General features: G+C 38.5%; 1 protein-coding gene across 1 annotated transcript in view; it reads right to left on the bottom strand.

The window, feature by feature from the left end:
• Nucleotides 1-7,322: 7,322 nt before the first annotated feature.
• SMIM38 (small integral membrane protein 38) overlaps nucleotides 7,323-20,447 on the bottom strand; it is a 39,805-nt gene continuing 26,680 nt past the window's right edge. Inside the window, exon 2 of the mRNA XM_085579919.1 lies at nucleotides 7,323-20,397. Coding sequence (XP_085436045.1) covers nucleotides 10,306-10,437 — 132 coding nt within the window. The 5' untranslated portion in view covers nucleotides 10,438-20,397 and the 3' untranslated portion in view covers nucleotides 7,323-10,305. The remainder of the gene's footprint in view (nucleotides 20,398-20,447) is intronic.

The following is a 20,447-nucleotide window of genomic DNA, read 5'->3' as shown; positions in this document are numbered from 1 at the left end:
ATAGTTATAATAAAGAAATCATTCAGACTTCTGAACTGGAGTCAGACATCATCATTTCTTCCCACAGGGTTCACCTGCATTTACAATAGATTGCCTCTCTTACAGAGTGACTTTCATGGTGCAAATCCAGAGCAAAACCTCCGACAGCACAGCCAGTAGCCCCGGCCAGGATTAGTAATGATGAGCTTCTGTGCAGCCACTGCACGTAGTGAGAGCACAAAGTACATGGGGTTTGCAAACAAAACAATGCACAAAGGACCCCGGCCACTGTGCCCGTGTTAGACCAGGGAAATCTCCAGCTGGTACTGTTTGCAGTAGCTGTTGAGATCAAAAGTGGGAATGTGTAGCTCCCAATCTTACAAAAACTTGTCCTATCTGTTCTTCAAAATTATCTGTAAAAACAAACGTGCAACAGTGTTTCTGATCATGGGTTTGGGCAAAGCACTGGACTGGGTCATACTTTCATCAAGCTGTTATCTTTGTTTAGGACTGGACAGCAAAACCACATCCTCTTGCCTCTGCTCCCTCCTCACGCTACTCTGTGATGCCAACAAAATGACAGAACAGTATTTCCAGACTGGATCTGTAAGCAGGCAAAATCTGAAGATTATTTTGAAGATTTCTGCCATTCTTAGTGATTTTAAAAAAAAATATTTGCAGGAAATAAACTGAAATCCTGTCATCAAAAAAAATTCTTTTATGTTGCTTAGCATTCATTTAATTTTTAATTCTATACAAAAGGAGAAAGCAGGTTAATTAATTAATAGATACCAAGTGCAAAGTGGCATCCACTCTGTTGAGGTCAAGGTGCTAAATTGCTAAGCTGAAATTCTGATACTCAGTACAAACCATAAGCATGTCAATACTTGAATAAATCTGAGAAATTATATCCCCTGTACTACAAAACAAAACAAAAAAAGAAACAAAAAAATTATGCTTTCCACTGGTGGAAGTAAATATTGAGAAGTAACTGACAGCTGAGGAGACCACATATTTTAGTAATTTTGCTCAACCTGTGGAATGCATTGAGCTATGAGTTGAGTAAGAACTGCCAGGATTTCCAGCTTTCCTATAAATTAAATTAGGGTGATCTGAAGACCTGAAGGAAATAATACATCCAGGAAAGGTTTCTCCCTTTCACACACAACACAAGCAGGATTGATCCTAGCCAGTGAGGAATTTCTGGGAGACAAAATTCCCAAGTAGTTGGCTGAGGGAGAACTTGGAAAGAACCATGACCCCACTTCTGCTGAAAAAAATATTAATATTTATGAGAAAAGAAAATTCTTTTACTTCCCAAACATGTCTTTACAGTCTTGATCTGGAGACACTGATAGAGACAAAGATTGCTCAGAATATATCCATTTCTACGTATAATTATATCAAAAACGTTATACATTTCAGTGGACATTATCTGTAGAGCTTATTTTATTGCTAATAATATTACTCTAACATGTAGATGACAGAAACTCAATTAATCACTAATAATCATGCACTATTTTGCACCAAAGGTAAATTTATCTGGTTTTAAGGTAGAGAACAATACTTTGATTAACTCTACATTTTTGGAATCCAGCCTGAAACCTCAAAAGTTTTTCCAAAATACAACTATGCTAATAAAAATCTCAAACTAATCAGCATAGGAGGTACACATACTCTTAGCTAGAGAAAAATATCATTAGTAGAAATAGGAGGAGACTAATTCCCCCAAGCACACCAGAAAATTGGTAAAATTGGTAAGCATATTTATCTTCATGTCCAGTAGATCTTTTCCTGCCTTACTCTTGTGTGATGGAAATATATTTTAAATAGTTTGGTTTTTTGGGCTTTTTTTTTTTTTTAAGTAACCCACCATTTGAACTTTCCAATTAATTCCCGGGAGCTATGAAAATGCCTGATGCACACTGCAATTTTAAAATCATCTGTGGTCACTGAAGCTGGCCAAGCCACCATGTGTGCACACAATCTCCAGCAGCAGTTGAAGACCAAGCTGCAGAACAGGTGATGCCACCATGTGGGGCCTTGACTGCTAAATGAGGTCAACTGACAGGCATTATTCTGAAGGAGTGGGACAACATGGAAAGAGCCAAGGTTGGAGAGGAAGCTTTGGGAGGCTGAGCAGCAGCCTCACAGGCAAGCTCCTATTGTGCTTGGAAACAGAAAGAATTCGACATCTGACCTCTCCGAGGAGAAAAACCCAAGCAGCATCTCCAGAGTAGGCAGTGAAGCATGGAAGTTCACTGTCCACCCAACAAAGAGCAGATAAACCAAAACACACTGGATAAACAGATTAACAGATAAACAGGGGCTTTCTGGGTGTCTCTGGGGAACCCCTGAAGATATATGCTTTGAGAAAACAGTGCTCAGATATCCTGTGAAATGTTCTGAAACACCACTGAGACTGCTCTAAAACCCTCCAAATTCACAGATCTTTTTAGAGTTTTGTGACTCACTTCTCCGTAAGACTTCTCTACAAGCCTGATTCTTGTATCAAGCAACATTAATGTTCTCCCCTTCCTCTTTATCCAGGCAGGTGGCATTTTCTATTGTGCCCACTTGTGGCAAAACAGGCCACTAACCTTTGAAAAGAGCAGTTAAAGAACATTTTCCCCCATTAGTATGGCTGGTAAAGTCCAGAAGCAGAGGTGGAAGCACTGATCACAGCCTTTCCACTGCAGGGAATGAATCTCCATGACATCAGAATTTATCCAGAAAGGCTTTTTGCTCCTGATGCATCCAGTGAGATGGGCAGCTTTGCTTACCAAGAACTCCCCAGTCAGACTCTCCCCGTTCAACAGATCTGTGCAGTAGGGAATGCTTTTCTTGTGTGGAACACTTACTCCACACTGGTCCAAGTTTCCTTCAAAGCAATTTATATCCCATTTTGGGCTTCATCCACTGTGTGCAAGCTGAGCATCTTTAGCTCGTTCTAAAAAACAGCTTGGGTACCTGAACTCTAAAAACAAATAATACCTGAGCCATTGGAAGCCTGCTCAAGCAAATATATTCAGTCAATAAAATAATCTCAGCAGAATTCCAGGCTGTGTCCTTGCCTTGTTTTGGACCAGCAAAGAATGCACAATCAAACCCCATTATCCAGGGCTTTGAAAATACACTCTTCAAAATGGATTGAAATTACTGGTTTTCCTGGACCAATACCTTTACTAGTGGTTTCTTCTGTCAATTATATTTCTCAGAGGCAAGGGAAAAGACCTGACTGATCTGAGACACTAATGATGAATCCTGACAGATGTTTATTTTGTAATAAATTTCTTCTCCTTGCATTGTAATTCTCACATGCAGCCTGAGCAGGTACGCCTTTTTTTTTTTTTTTTCCTTTTTTTCAAGTTGGCAGTGGATCTTACTCAAGGTCAGTTACTTGGTAACAAGTTTCTCTGGCTACAAAATAAATATTCCACATCTGAAATATTTGAGAAAACACTGTTTTTCCTAACTACATTCCATAGTACTTGGGACATGAGGTTTCCCAGAATAGTCAAAAATGTTAAGAGGGTTACACAAAGGACTACCTCCAATTAGATTATCGCTCTAAAGCAGATACAGATCTGTCCCTGTGCACAGCACTGCTTACATATTCTTTAAGTAGTATGTTAAACCTACTCCAGGGTCTGGAGCTCAAATGAAGTAGTTTAACCACCTAGGAACAAATTAGCTGGCTGGATCCTGTGCCCTTTTAAACATAGGTGTGGTGGGAGACATTTTGCAGGGAATGAAAATCTGGAAGTCACTGTGTTCAGGCTGAGGTGCCCACCAAGGGAAGCACATCTAAGGATAGAGACAAGGGAGCAAAACACAAAACCAGATATCTCACCACCAGGGATGTTCCTGGAAGTACCTGCTCTGTGATCAGCAAAGACAGTGTGGAAGTCATGTATCTGCAGGCAGCTCCCAGCTCTCCCTGCCATCTCCTCCTCTCCATCCTTTCAGTACAGCACTGCTTTGTCCAGGCCACTGACAGTTGAAGCCAGTTCTTCCAACCCTCTCAAAATATTTGTCCCAGTGATCTAGTCTAAGTACCATCATTGACAGATTCTTATTTTTCAAATGCAATGAGAAATACTGTGCCCTGGACCAGCAGAGAGGAACCCTGCAGAATCAGCTAACTCTGCACCCTTTCCCATCATAATGACAGGGGATGTCTTCAAAGAGACTAAGAATAGGACAAGCATTTGTTGATGCTTCTTCAATACCCTTTTCAGCTCTCAGCACTCTGTAGCACAAGGATTTCCTGAGCTTAATAGCCCTTGATGAAGCCTCCTTGCATGAGTTTGTCTTCATACAATGACTAGGGAGGAGAGACAACTAATTTTAGATTTTATGATTTGGTAATAATTCCCAGAAAAGAGCACCAATTACATGGTGTTTTTAAAAACTCTATGGCAAAGAAAAAGGTATTCTTGAAAGACCAAAATAAGGACTCTCCACCTCATAAGTATTAGTTAGAAACTTGGATGAAGGGTTTTAAGGCTGCCAATTCTCAAAGGGGAGGCAGGAAATCGGCTTAAACTCATGCACTATAGACCTAGGTTCAAGTATTCCTTTAAATACAGGACCTAGTTTTCAAATTCACCTGGGCCTTTCAAAAAAATACCATTTAGACATGTACCACTGATATGTAGTCTGGGGATCTAAGGTCAGCACATAAAATTAAGTCTCCCATGCATAGCTAAATGCTGTGGATGTTTCCATTCTAAATAATTTTTTTTCATTTATTCATACACCCAGAGCACCCACATCTCAGAGCTGACTATGGGATAGTCAACTGTGAAAAGGTTTCACATATCTGGGCACTCATTAGCACCTTAGAGAGAAGAAACTATTGGTTTCTTCTCATTCATATGGGGAAGAAAAGGTACCTTTCCTCCATTATGTTATATTCATTTGCCACAGAGATTATTTTTCCAAGATGTTTATGCCACAATTGCTGGACAGGATGGACAGTGGTTTCTTTATAAATTCTCTTGTTTTCTTCATTTTCAGCATTTTGTCCAGATGTTGATTAACACTTTTGCATATATCCACACTATCTCATTTTGCGATAAAAAACAAACTACAGAATAATTCCTCCTTTTGAATCTACTTATTTTACACATCTTACTTCAGATTCTCAGAATTTGATTTTTCAGTGTACTTGTTAGTTTGTTGAACTGGTACTAATTTATTTGTTAAACTGACAATCTGGAGTTTATGGTAATTGGCAAAGGCAAATAGCAAATTAGCAAATAAGGCCCAGCATCTTCAGGTAAACAGCCACAAAGCAAAGAATAAGTATCTCTAAGTGTTTTCACTTAGAATGCAATGAAATTAATTAATTAATTAATTAACAAAGAATTAATTTCCTCATCACTGCGCTCAAAACTTGAGTCGCCCTAGAGCTCTGCATTTCATAGACTATCACTGTTTCTGGGCTATTCAAAGAATTGCTCCTTTTGCAAAGAATTGCAAAAGCTTCAGACCCAAAGCCCTTCTTCCTGTACAACCAAGTGAGCAAAAGAAGCTGCCATGATACTCAGGGAACAGAGCAAAAATTGCATATAAATCCTTTACTCTATTACTTTCTTAATTTCAGTGCTCAACTTTGTTACATCCTGTTAATACAGCCCAGTAGATGCTCAGCATACAATGCTCCACCAGCAAAACCAGAAATTTGCTAACAGCCAAAAAAAAGATACTTAGGTTCCAGGATTTATACCAATATTCTAAAGGGATAGTAATCCAGCAAAAGTTTTATCCAGTTCTTATCCCTTTGACAGTTCCTTGGACTCTTTATTCCAAGTTCAAAGCAGTTTGCTAAATAAGTCTAAGTCTCCTGAGTCATAGAATGTTGTAGGCCATATATTTCCAAATCCACTTTTGTCCTGTCTGCTGATAGTCCAAACCATCCTAATTTCATCAGTGTCTCCACTCTCACTCACTCCTGGAGCCAATTCTCTCTCCTACATGGTGCAGTCAAGCTTGCCTTTCATTATCTTATCCCACTCATCCTCTTTAGCTAAAACCTCACTGTAATTTCTTTTTTTTCCCTGTCAGTTTCCTTATCCTCATTTCTCCACATCATATCTGATCTTCTACCCCTTGAATCTGTGATAGATAGCTACATAATTTTCTTGATGTGAACAAGAGTTATGTCTTGATATGAACAAGAGCCCTGACAGGCTGAGAAAAAATTATCTCCCAGAGTGGGACAACTACATCTTTTCAGAAAAAAAAAAAAAAAAAAAATCCAATATTTTTGTAGCATGAGAAAAACAATGTATTTTTTTATAGTCTTGTTTTTGGAAGACATTAAACTGTTCTGGCTGGAACCCTCTGAAGAGAGTTCAGACAGAGGCAGACACCAAATGAAACGTGGAAAAATTTAGTTTGAAAAGCTACTTTGACAAAGTTGTGAACAGCTGAAAATAGGCCTTAAGGGCTGGAAGAGCCTGGCAGCCTTAGCAGTAGATGCTGTTACAAGCCCTGCCTGCAGTGAAAGGGCCACCCTATCAGGTCACCCGCCGTGGTGACAACCAAGCATAACCCAACTGCATTTCTGGAGTAACTCCATGTCCCTGCTAACCAACCAAGACAGCACTTCTGTCATTTAATTGTCCAACAATTTGGTGCCTACACAAATCCTGACAGGGAGACCCTCACAACACTTCCCTGCTCTCCAGGGCCATGACACAGAACACGAACGCATGTCACAAGTTTATGGGGTGGCAGTTCCTTGCAAACAGCTGGTGACCAGGCCCCCAGCTGTCCAGATTCCCTCTTCGAGAGTCAGTCGTAGCCCTACTGGTATCTTCAGCTTCTCCTCCCCAAACTTGGCTGTAATGGACCTACCTAAAGTAATTAGGCCACCTGTTGCATCACCAGATCCGTTTAAGGGAGTTCTTCAGCACTCCGGTTTACATGGTTTGGCAGGAATTGTTTAAGTGGGTACCAGCGTAATGGCACTGCAAAGTGAAATTGTGGCATTATTTTAGTCAATAAATATAATTACATGCTCAGATGACCGTGAGCTTGCTGTAATTAGTTCTCCATACCATAATGCAGTCCATAAAATGCTAGCTTCTTGCACGTTACATGATGTGGGATAGGAATTGCATTTGCAGATGATTGGGATATTTACAATTAATTGAGTTTTTACAGCTCAGAAAGATGTTTTATCCCTGGTCAAAAAAGAAGAAAAAAAGAAGAAGTATCAGTTGTAGAACTTGAACATGGCTATTTGTTTAGTGAGTAAATTTGGTTTTATTGGTACCATTGGTACCACAAAAAAGGTAAAGTAAATAAATAATAGGCCAAACACAGACCAGTTCTGCATCCATACGTCATCTAGTTTTATTTTTGATATAGATGTGTAAATAGGCTCTATTTAATCTATATACATATATACATATATACATATATACATATATACATATATACATATATACATATATATGTATATATCCCCATCTTAAAGGTTCATCACAATAATGTCTTCAGGCAAAGAGTGGGGCTCCTTCTCAGTAGGTTACATGGTAATTTGGTCATGATATAATAATTTATGTCATTAATATTAATTAATTATATAAATTAATATAAACATACAAAATAGATTTATATACAGTATATTTTAATCAGTATATAAAAATACAAATAATTTTACATCAGCAAGGATTTTAATATCATAGTATTTCACTTTTATTTTTCTCTTTCTTTACACATACCTTTGTTTCATATCTAGAAAGGGGGCTTCCCCCTGTAATTTTCATTCACTCTGTCCAAAGCTCAAAACTGACATTAAGCACTTGTTTATTTTTAATACATCCTTAAATGCAAAAAAATCAACAGAGTATAAATATATTTTAAATATCTAAATGCTAGCACACTGCTCCATAGGAAATACCAGGAAATATCAGCGGATACTTTCACATCATACCACACTTAAAGGGCTTAGATTTTTCTTATCTCCATGAAAAGAGAGAGGGAAAAGACCTATGGGGATAAAGAGGAAGATCTCAATCTCCTTTATATTTTACACTCCTGAAAGTTTGATAGTCCTAATTTTGTAATGCAGGATAAACAAGATGGCTTCCCACACCAAGCAAGATGGGAAACAACTATATGAATGCAATGAGAAATTAACCAAGTTGCTATTAAAACTGCTTTGAACACATAAGGAGTTTAGTAGGCAGCAAGATCTAAATTAACTCTTCAGTCAAAATTTTTATAATTATTAAATTAATGAAATGCGCCTCAGAACATGGATGTTCTAATAAACTGCTTGGGGTTTCAGCCAATTTTACCATTGTAGGACATAGAGCAATATTATGCCAAATAATATTTGGCCAGACCACTCCTATAATCAGAGTGCAACTCATGTGACTCAAATAAGGTCCAAATCAAATGTTTAGATACATAAATACCAACAGACCCAGTCTATTGGGAATGGTCCATAACAAGATCACAAGCTCTGATTTACAGGGAAAACTTGAAGCATTGCCCTGCAGGGATAAAAAAATGAAAGTTGTGAATTCCACACTTTTGTCAGTTCCAGTACCCCCAGATGTTAAAGGCAGTAAACCACAACTTCACCTGTACAGCTTCTCATTACATTCCCACTTCTAAACAATTCATACAGACAGTACATTGTCAAATGCAATTTCAATAGGACTGAACTAAAGAATTAGAATATTTATTTGTTAAGGGCACTGTCAATTTCTCCACAAGCTTTGTTTTGCACACAACAGCTCAGAATAGTGATGATTAACTGAAAGAAGAAAAATGGATCACTGTCACTATTTTTCCAGTTACTCATTATAAAAGGTATGCCTGCACATCAAGTAGACAACATTTCACCTTCCCTTTGTGGTTTGCTGGTGCTGGGGAAACAGAAAAGGACAGAGCTATTAAGAATCAGAGAAACAAACTAGGTGTTAGTTATATCTACATATAATTTATTGTTGTCTGGCAGGATTTCAAGCCCATGACATGCACCTTCATGAATTACAGGCTGTTTTGTAGATTGGTCATCCACAATAAATAAAATCTGAGGCTGAAATCAATTGACCTGACATTTACCCTGCTCCAGTGCCTAAGCATATACCAGGTCTCATGTCTGATTTTTAGGAGGCTCTAAAAGACAAAATTACAAGGGATGATGAACAGTTACTAATGACAAGCCTGTAGGAGTGTGTGAGTCATGAATGGGCCAGAAACTCTGTATGGGAATACTGTGGGCTTTTACCTAGCTGAACTCTGATATCACCATGTGAGCTACCAAGAGATATAGAAATCAGTATATTAAGTGGTAACCTTCACTTTCACATGAGATAGAAAATGATCAAACAAAAAAAGGATTCTTTAAAAAAAATAATGATTTAAAGAGTGACTAGGCCAAGGATAGTGCATTTCTTAGGCAAAGTAATACAATTTTTCTACCTTTACTCTAGAAAAACTCAATTCTTAAAAGACAGTGTTACACTGAGTTGCTCTAAGATTTAGATTATTTGACTTAATACAACACCTATTTTAAAGAAGACAATTCATTTGAAAAAATTAACTTCCTTTTGCCAGGTAAGTTAACCAAGAAATCCCAAGTCCCTTTGTCCTTGGGCAAGTAGTCAAATCTTCCAGTGTCCTAGTTGGGTGCTTGTTTCAGGCTAGATATGAAGGTTACTTGCAGGGCTTTGGTATCAAAACTCACTCATGTTGTCACCCCACCTATTGTTGGTGCTGAAGCACAGCCAGAGTCCCTCAGACAATCTCTGAGACACAAACCTGTCTTCCATGGAACAGATTATTTCTGGTATCAACCTTGTACTGGGACTCATATACATCACTTGTTAAGAAATGTGAGTATTTGGAATGTTATGGTCAGATAAAATCATTCCGTTTCAGATCTGACTGGCTGGGAAGAGCCATGAGGAATTTGGTAACAAAGCAAGCAGCCAGGTAAAAATCCGCTCCTGCCAGCCCACAGCATGGCACATGGACATTGAGCACTCTTGGACTGTCCAGCAAGAGGGTTCCTTCCAGCTTGTCCACATAATTTAATTGGCAGAAGTCCCAACAGAAGTCTGTTCCCAACATCAAATTCATGCCCAAGTTGGATAGAAAGTCATTTGACTCAATCAGTTGCCATTCCTTCCCCTCCGTCAGCGTGAGGCTTTCTGAAGGATCTTCACTCAGCTGCAGTCTCAACAGGTCATTTCTCTCTCATCAGATTCCAAGGCAAAAACTGCTCTAGCTCCATTTACCTTACCCAGCTCTCCCCATTGTCAATTCACATCTGAACAAGCCTTTTGAAGTCTCTTAGTCCTCTTTCTTTGCGTCAGGAAACCTTTGGGACAGTTTATAATCTATATAAGCACTAAGACAGGACCACAGAATTAATCGTATTAATATAATTACAACAAGTAAAACCATCAAAAGGACTGATTCCATATTTAAGCTAGAATAATGAGGTAATGTGAAAAAATATAACCTGGGAGATCTAATTATATAATGCAGTATTCAGCTCTGCATAGCCAGCCCAGCAATTCCTCTAACATTCCAATCAAAGTGATCTCACTAGCATGTGAGAGAAGAGTCCAGCTGACAGATTTGGGACATGTAACGTACTATTTAGTCAAGAGGCCCCATGTGCTATTCATAAAGAATTAACAACTCTTATATTGACAATGACAGTATTGTCAGAAGACCTTTGGAAGGGGGAAAAAAACCTCCATAAACTCAGTCTCTGTGAAGTTGGACTTTTTTCTTTTGGCCCCTCTTTTCTAGTGCTGATGTAATCTCCAAATATCTCCAGCAGCAGCTGCTCAGCGAAACTAGGCACCTTCTCCCCAGTCCCTTTCAGCAGCACACGCAGCACTTTCCAGCTCCCTCAAGACAATCAGGGCCTTTCTTTCAATTAGCTATCACTTTAAGAGTCCTGCGCTGTCCAACGAGCTCTTAAGAATGGTCTTTGCAGGAAACAATGCTGGAGGAGTTGTTTTTTTTTCCCCCTAGACAAATGAAAAGGGGAAGAAGGGGAGGGGGAAGAGGGGGAGACAAAAAAAAGCACAAAAAACCAAATCAGAACACAGAAGCTGTCCAAAATGAATCGCTCATTTAGTACATCGAAAAATGCAGAAATGTCCTCAACAGCCAAGGCTAGAGCAAAGCACACACACACAAACACACAAAAAAATGCTCCTACTTTTTTTAGGAGATAGTTTGTTTAGTCCAATATATTAAAAAGGTTTCATAGAAAGAAGTGCTCTTGTTACAGCAAGTCTGAGCCATGCAAACTGAAAGGGAACGAAACTCCTGTAAGATTATGCTATGTTTCCTTATTTGGCTCTCCAAATGTAAAGCAGCATTATTTGAAGTAGACACTATAGGAAAGAACTCAGTTTAGCTCACTTTAAATATAGATGGATTGATGAAATGAGTAATTACTGGAACTGTTAAGATGTTTTCAGACTTACTAACTAGCAAGTTCCTTTCCTGCATTTTCTGTCTAAAAAGAAATTAAAACCTGATCCAGAGACATAAGGCTTTGGGATTTCTACATTCTTCTTCCCTTAAATTCATGGTACAGTAATACCTTGAGGTCCTTGGACATGCTAAGTCCTCATTAGAACTAGCACAAACTCCAGGACCCAGTTCAGAAGAAAACAAGGAACTGTTATTGATATTTAAGCACTTCCTTACCTGGGCCTGGAAATGTGGAGTTATGAAGGCAAAAATGGGAATGATCAGTAGTAAGTGAAATGACTTGGATATGGTTCAAGCAATAGCCCTGTGTCAGAGCTGCTTCTTTGATTTTTAAAAATTCTGCATTAAACCAAATGTCATACCAAAATACTGACTGACAGTATCCTCTCAAAGTATCACTTTCTGGTCCTTGATTTGGGAAACCGCATGAAAGTCAACATGTTGCCTACTACACAGCCAACAGAACCACATTTACAAAAAAAAAAAAAATACTCTGTTCCTTTTTATTGAATGTGTATCAGAAGCAAAGCCCTGGGCTTTGTGAACAGTTAAATGGCAGGGCAAAGCAAATACTTTCAGGGGTTTCAGGAGTTTGTTCACACTAATGGGTGTTCTCAACTACCACATGGATTCCTTAATGGAGGTGGAAAGTGTCAAAACGGATCAGATTGCTTAAAAGGCAAGAAAGTCTGACATATTGCCCTGCGTGCAATTGTGAAGGAATGGGAATCAATTCAAATTCCTCTGGACAGAAAGGCTCAACCAAGGGATGAGTACACAAAATCAGGATTAAGGAGGAATCTTTGAGGAGGCACACCAAACAATGTCTTTTTATACCTACAGATTCCAAAAGCTGCTGAGTTTAAAGGGACTGCTCCTTTCAACTAGCAAAGACTTTGCTGAAAAAAATGCATAAGGCTGGAGAGAACAAATAAATACACATGTATATGTTACTAGGGTCACCTACAGCTACAGGAAAAAGGATAAAAGGGGCCCAAAAGGTCTACCAGCTTGCCCTAAAGCAAAATCAATTACATCATTCCTGACAGCTGTTTCCCTAACCTGTTCTTTTCTTTTAAGAGATCTACACCCACACAGATGTGAAGAAAGGAAATAATCATCTCATCTGAAAGGGATTTCAGCAGGAAAAACAGTCTGACAAAGTGTTCAAACCTCTATCTTGCTGCAACACAACCCCTACAAGATGGGGACTCCACAGTATGCACTCACTTGGGCAACTGGCTCATTTTGTAGCTGTACAATTCATTATTGGCTGAGGTGATGATATCTTAAATTTTTTCGAGAAGCAATATCTGTATGGCTGCAAGGAAAGCACTTCTTTTGTAACAACCCTCTTTCTCCAGCGTGGTGCAATGCAGCTGTCCGTGCTCCAGCAGCGTTGCTGGAAACCACTGATTTCAGCATTAGCTGTAATCCAGCACATCCCATGCCTTGGCCACCAGCTCCAGCTCACTCTGCTAGTGCTGAGAAGCCCCATAGCTACTTAAGGGCACACTCCAGGGGTGAACTGGGGGCTCATTCCAGTGCCAAGGGAGCAGGTGCCTCCTCCTGCCTGGACTCACAAGCGGCTCTCCGGTGGCTCCAGTGGTCCCTGAGAGGTGTCAGGGCTGGAACAGAGGCAGCAAATCCCGGGTGCCTGGCACCAGGATGTGCCCAGGACAGACTGACACAAAGCCAGGACAGCGTCTCACGGCAGCTCCCTGGCTCCACACGCCATGGCTGGCAGCCTGGCACCCCGCTTGTATTCACACGCAAGAATGCTGCCCAAAACAGAAGGACAGTGCTTTCCTGCTTGGATTTCACTCCTTGGGACAGATTTTCTCCCACGGAAAATTAATGGCATGGCTTGAGCAAGGTGAATTTAAATGCCAAATTAAAAGTGGTGTGGCTGAGTTTTGGAAAATGCAGTTTAACATGGGAAGCTGTTCTTCCCCTCTTTGCAAAGTATTTTGAGAACAAGAGAGGAAAAGCACTATGTAAAGTCTGTACATTGAGCATTATTATTTGGATTTTCCCAAACTTACTTTTTCACACAAGAGATGTTCCTAGTGTCTGGCACCATTTTTAATGATGGGCCTTTTTTGAAGAATGTGTGCTGTATCACCCATAAAAGCATCCTTTCTGTTCAGAGTTTATTTTATTAAAATCATTTTTCAACTAGTCATCTCTCTAGGGAACAATGACATGATAGAACAGTATTTCTGATGGGTAATATTTTATTACTAACATATGTTTTCATCACACAACCAATATTACTACCCTATTCTGCTAGAAATATTTATTAAAATTCTCTAATGTGAAACTATTTCCAGAACAAAGTTCATATTTTGTTTTTAAATTGTCACATAATTAATTGTCCTGGTAAGTGCCCATTGAAGGGTAGTTTAGGGGGAAAAAAAGTACATATTGTGCAGTCTTGTTGACTTTTAAAATGTAAGGCAACAGATTTCGCAGATTTCATCTCATTTTTCAATTCTGTTATAAAGCAATCTCCTAAAATATCACTATGTTCCCAAAATTTTAAAATATCAAGTAAACTTACAAGCAAAGCAGACAATATATCAATAATCCTAAAATGCCCACTGTTATCATAATTTTGAAATATATCCCAAAACGTAAGTAAATCAGAATTTAAAAATAAAATAAATTAGAATTAAATAAGTAAATTAGAATTAAATTAGGATATTTTACTTACTGCATTTTCCACACATTCTAAAGTCAGGATATTTACCAAAGGAAGCTGCAAAGAGTTGCAGGTGTTGGTAAGGCTAATAAGAAGTTCTGAGTTCTTTGTTAAAAAAGAAAAGGAAAAAATTAAGACCAGCACTTATCTGTCAGAATCACATTCCTTCTACAGTTATCAGAGCCAAAAAGGCACCTTGCTCCTGGTTACATATGTGGAAACTCCTGAGCAAGCATTCTACATCACACTGAAAACAAAATACCACTTAAAAAAGAGTCAGATCAAGAAGTCACCGCTTTAGAGGACAAAATCTGACATTCAGAGTCAATTATTGCTCCACCTAAGTTGTGATAACGTGCACATATCAAGATAATTAAATCCTCCATTGAGTCAAAGCAAAGTCAACACCTGCCCCATGGGTTTTCTCCTGGAAAATCCCCAGCAAAAACACTCCTCCCCCACTGCAATCAGCTCAGTATGCCCATGTCCATGATCAAGAACAACAAGAACAGACAGAAGATACTTCATTTGTTACATATTTCATCCCTTAAGACTAACTTCAGCCTCCATAAAACCAGAAGTATTAGTAAAACCCCATCCTCAATGGCGTCAAAAGTGAGATTTAAATGCAACAAAAGAGCACAAATTGCAGGAAACAGCAATAAAAGTGAAGGGAAAGTACTAGGATGAAATTAAACAAAACTTTATAAATCAGTCTTAAAAGTGATTACACAAAGACATCTGTATTTCCAAAAAGACTTGATGAGACCTCTGCTTCATTCCATGACCACCTCCATGTGCTGCTGGATGGGGAAATGCTCAGCAGGACACGTCTTGGTTCCCTTTCATTTATGGGAATTTTGTACTAGGAATGTGATCAGAACATGACCCAGCAGTAGCAGAATAGATCACATACAGGCCATGATACTTAATGGCACCAACCAATTAAAAGATTAGCAATGCCCAAAATGTGCACCTAATTGTGAATAAATATAAAAATACAAAAATACTTTGTGACTTAACAGAAAAAAACAGAGATACATATTTAAGATTTACCTTATAAAGTTCAGAGCAGCTTGTTATCAAGTACTTATTATCTCTTTAGTGATCAGAGAAACCATACACAATTTTGCTAAGTTTTCACACTGAGCTAGATGCCTAATTATTGAGGTAGAAAGAACCTCAGGGCTTTTTGCTGAGGAAATTAAGGAATTATCACCAAATTTGACCAGGCAAAATGATCTAGTCCTAAACCAACTTTTCCTGGTGCTCTCCTTCCATCAGTAGATTTTTTTTTCCCCCACTGAATTAATAGAATTCACATCAATACAGCAGAGAATTTAATGAATACAATTTTTGACAAAACAATGTTTCAACAAAATGCCACTTTTTCAAACACAGAAAGCTGGCATAACACGCTTCAGTTTCGACAAAGTATTTGCCAAGAGCTGCTTTTCAGAGTCCTAAAATTCAAGACCAGTAAAAATCAGACAGATCACAGTCTTCAAACATTATGCAGTCAAGGCACTCATGCATAAAACCACAGTTTGAGCCTTTTGACGAGTGCTGTGGTCACCTGTCTCTGGGCTATTCCCAAGCCTCCCTTCACTTAAGATCCTTGTTTCCTTTTCACTGTGCACAAACCAGACTGTGACTTTCCGAAATGTCACAGGATGGAAAACTCACTTCCCTCTCATCAGCAACTCCATGTCTTTGGCAGACCAGATCACTTGGATTACACTCTGCCTGCGTTATACCAAAAAGAGCTCAGACCCAAACTTGCCTCTGGTTTACAATTAAATTTGGGTGTCCTGGTCATCCTTTGTTTTGACTGCACGAGCCAATACAGATAGAAGCAAACAATTACACAGCTGCCATTTTCCTACAAGGTCCACCATGTGACAAACTTAACAACTAAAGAAAAATTCAAACTTTCTGAAACTAACCATAAGCAAAATGTGCTTTGGCAAATTACAAACCTTGGAAACTACTTTAACATTATATCACCCCACTCATAAAATGCAGTTATTGAAAAGAACTGTTACCCTTTATAAGTGATGGAAGGCAAACATTTCACATGCTGTACTGACACTGCTCCAAACCTCATTTTTTCTATTAAAAAATGAAAGTCGGGCTTTCAGCAAACTACATTGTTCTTTGAAGAAGTTTTTCATTCTACTAACAGGTTATCCTGCTTACTTTCAAAGTCTCTTTGCACACAAAAAGAAGGGGAGCTGGGGCAAAGAAGGAAAGAAAAGAGTCCATTTGAAAAAATTACACTGCTAGATTACAAGAGTTGAAAGCTGGTATGTAACTTTGCTCTGGGTGATCAAACTGCTAATCAGGAATGCTGTCGGGAACAGAATGGAATTCCAAATAAATTAGCCATGTCCAAGAAGCCAATACAACACAGGATTAAGGCTCACAAAGAAAACAAATTTATTCAGCCTACTTTATCAGAATTCTTAATAATGTGTACTACTTTTTCTCATCACAGTCTGAGCTCTTCCACTGGAACAGTGTGGCGAAGGAAAAACGAGTCACACTTCATAAATGTCCTACTTCTACAGACACCTAAAAATGTTACATAGAGCATGACACACAATGCCATTCTATAGGAATACATACGCTTATCACAGACATGGGAGAGTTATGCAGATTTATTTATCTGATTTTATTTCCGAGGCACCTGACCAAAGAAAAGATGCTACACACTTCTGTGAAAATCTATAAAGCTGAAGGAAAAGGTTAGAACTTCATTGACCTCCATGCTAAAATGAGGTTCAATACCACAGTGTATATATTAAATAACTAACTACAAAAATAAACCTCTCTACGACAATTCCATTGCATCATGTTTTTTATCAAGTATAACAAGGAAAATTTGCAGTACTGTGGCTGAGGTACTGTCTGCAACTCAGAGCATTTGCTACTTTCACCTCTAATGGCCTCCCAGAGAAACTCTTCATAACAGCTTATGCCAAAATTGCAGGAACATTAAAAGATGTGCTTAAGCTTCTGCCTCTCCTTGAATTGTAACTTTAATATTTTTCAGGCTGGTTTTCTTCATCTGTGAAATGGAGATTATATTAGGCTCTCACTGTACAGTAATTTGGAGCCAGAACTAAATTTTTGAAGCATTTTTGTAACAAAAAAAAATTTAAAAGGAGATAAAATACTCACAAGAAATACTTCATGCAGGATCTAGACAGAGAGAAAAATCTTCCTGGGATAGAAATACATGTACCATCTTGGCTTCTGAAAAAATTAGATAAATCCTAAACATATTCTCACTTCAGGCCATACATTGTCCAGTACGCTTATTCATTGGAAAATAAGAGACTGAGGACAATACCACTCGTATTTACATGACTCTCCCATATTTCCCTGAGAATTTGTGTATGCAGGCATTTCCTGTAACAAAATTCATCAAGCATACCACCAGCTAAGTGTGAGTGTTGGAGATTCATTTGGCTGGTGGTTCCCAGCCATAGCACTGCCCTGCTTTCCAAATGACCAAACTGTATGAGCCATTTCATATCCATGGTTTGTATACAAGGTATTTTCTAAAGAATTTTTGTCCCAGAAAAGGCGGAGTCCCTAGTAAGACTCTAGTTGCATCCTCTCCTCTTCCCATGATGAAACAAATACTATTTATTATCACCACTGTATCCAGTATTTTATTAAAGCACAAAAACACATGTTTTATCAAGTGTAACTTATGTTTTTATCAAGTTTTTCCTCCTCCATGTAAGAAGATATTTGCAAAATATGGAAAGAAAAGCATATATTCCCAAATCCTCTCCTCTGGAATTGCACCTCCAGAGACTGAGGGTCAGATGATAAAAGCCATTGCTGTGCCATCAAGCCATATGACTGGAAGGGTTCTGTCTGTATATTAATGCCTCCATCAAATGCACATTAAAACAAATGTTTGATTTTAAAAAATATTTTCAATTAAATATTAACTATGTTGTTTGCTCAAAAAAAATAAACCAAGAAAGCAATAAGCACAAACAAAACTTTGCATGAATACCAAAGAAAAGTGCTGATTTTCATTTTCAAAAGGGTCTCCTTGAATAAAAAACACATTTTTATGATTAACTACTGCAAGAAAAGTTTTGATTCAGGGAACAGCAGAAATGGACATTTTCCCAGTGATTTAGAGCATGTTAATAAACTGTTTCAAGCATTTGAGACAACAGTTGTGGCAAATGAACTAGTGGTCTAAAAAATGTTACCTTGTTCTACCTTGACCTGCCAAACAGGGCTGTGTACACTCTGCAGTAATGGATGATCCGTGGGCTTGATCTGAGCACATGTGCAAGTGCTTGAAGATTTGGGGTGGATTTCTGCATTTCCAGGATACAGACACAGGATTTCTGAGGGAAGGGAAGCAGGATGGCTGCTGGCAAGGAGCAATATTTCTCCACTGACTTGCTCTTGACTGATTGCAGGCCAAGGAGATGCATTCTGGGTTACCACAACAAATATTTGGCTTTACAAAATAATGTCATCAGTTACAGCATGATCAGCAAGTGCACTCCTCTTGTACCCTGAAAACAGCATGCTTAAGGTACATCTGAGATTTAAAAAAAAAACAAACCCAGAAAAGAAAGCAAGTAGGTGAAAGGTAACTGTATAACTTTACAGACACAAGCTCCCCTCTGATTACAACTAATTAAGATATTCAGCAGCCTTAAAACAATACCTTTTTTTAATCAGCAGCCTTTAAACAATACCTTTTTTACCCAGACAGCATCCACAGCTTTTTGTGATGACAAATGCCCTTTGAAAGCGTTAATAGGCAAAGGTTTGTACTGGCAATGAATAGGGCTACCTTTAATTGATCCAAGAGCCTTAGAGAGCTGTCTTATAGCATGATGATGTATTTGGGTTGCAAGTAGGCCAAAATAAGCATAAAGAAAATCTGTAAGACCATGAGATCTTTCATTTTTTTTCATTGCAGGGAGGGAGAGGGGGGGAACTGCTGGGGAAAATGAGAGAACTATGATGGGGTTATCTTTGTGCTCTGGCACTTAATATAGATAAATGAGAGAAATTTTGAGGGAAAGAGAGGAAGGGATCAGGCCATAATTCTTAGAACAAAAGTCAAGATGTACGGAAATGTACAATAAAGGCTTCTTCAGAATTTAAAAAAAAGCCATGAAAAAAGAGGAGATGGCCTAATGGTATAAAGAAACATTGATTAAAGAGATACCCAGAGGGAGAAAGATATTCCATCAGCTTTAACAAACACTGCATGGCCCTGCATTCCCTCTTAACTTCTCAAGTAAGGGGATAAAAAAAATATCTGTAGAGGAGGCAGTCACATGGTTCCATTCATAATTTTCCCCTTTCTTCCCTGCTCATCTTTTGCATGGTTTTGTTCAAGATGTACAGGAAATACGCACACTAAAAGTGACTCACAAAATTAAACATGGTAGGTTAGTTGTAAATATTTTACCCTGAGTAGCCAAAGAAGAAACAAAAAAATCATTTTTATAAGGCATATAAAATCCATTCAGTCATATTTTTTCTTGATGAGACTGATTATACATTAATATTACCTAGTAATGAAGGAAGCAGTCTATCCATGCTTACACTAGTCTTCCATCAGAAACTCAATTTTGGCAGAATCCCTCCCTCACAAAGCAAATGCTAAACAGATTTCCTTGAACTTCCACAGGTGCGAACTTTATGTCAAGGTAGAACTTTTCTGGAAAGTCTGAGGCAAATCAGACAAGAAAATTCCTAGTCTAAAAGACTATTTTCAAATGGAATTACTGTGCAAGCATACTATCAGCAACTCTGTAAAAAAAAATCAAACAGAAAGTTGTTGGCATCTGAGATTTTCTTAGAAGACAGCTATGGGAGGAGCTAGGAAAAAACAGTTGACATTGCTCCTTAAAAATAAAGAAGCAGAACGATAAAATATCGTGTTCCAATAAATGCATCCAGACGCATTAGGAAAAGTGAGTCAAGTCCAGTTCCAATCTGAACAGGGAACAGACAAGCTGTTCTCAAATTCCTGTTCATCCCAGAGCCATGAATGAGCCCTCTTCTAGCAGCCACCCAACAGAAAAAGGTACAGAAAAAGGTACAGAGCCTTCACTGTTGTCTGGGTAAAAATGAGGATTGAACTTACCTCTCAAAACAGCAATACATTCCCCCATTAGGAATATTTGCCTCCTGTGAGTCTTCCCCTATGGTACAAAGCTCTGAGGAAAAGATCAGATAAAAACTTCATGTCACACCTTCCAGACATTTT

This window comes from Lonchura striata, chromosome 5, assembly GCF_050655825.1.
Source record: "Lonchura striata isolate lonStrDom1 chromosome 5, ASM5065582v1, whole genome shotgun sequence".
Lineage (NCBI taxonomy): Eukaryota > Metazoa > Chordata > Aves > Passeriformes > Estrildidae > Lonchura > Lonchura striata.
This window is presented reverse-complemented; position numbering and strand designations above follow the sequence as displayed.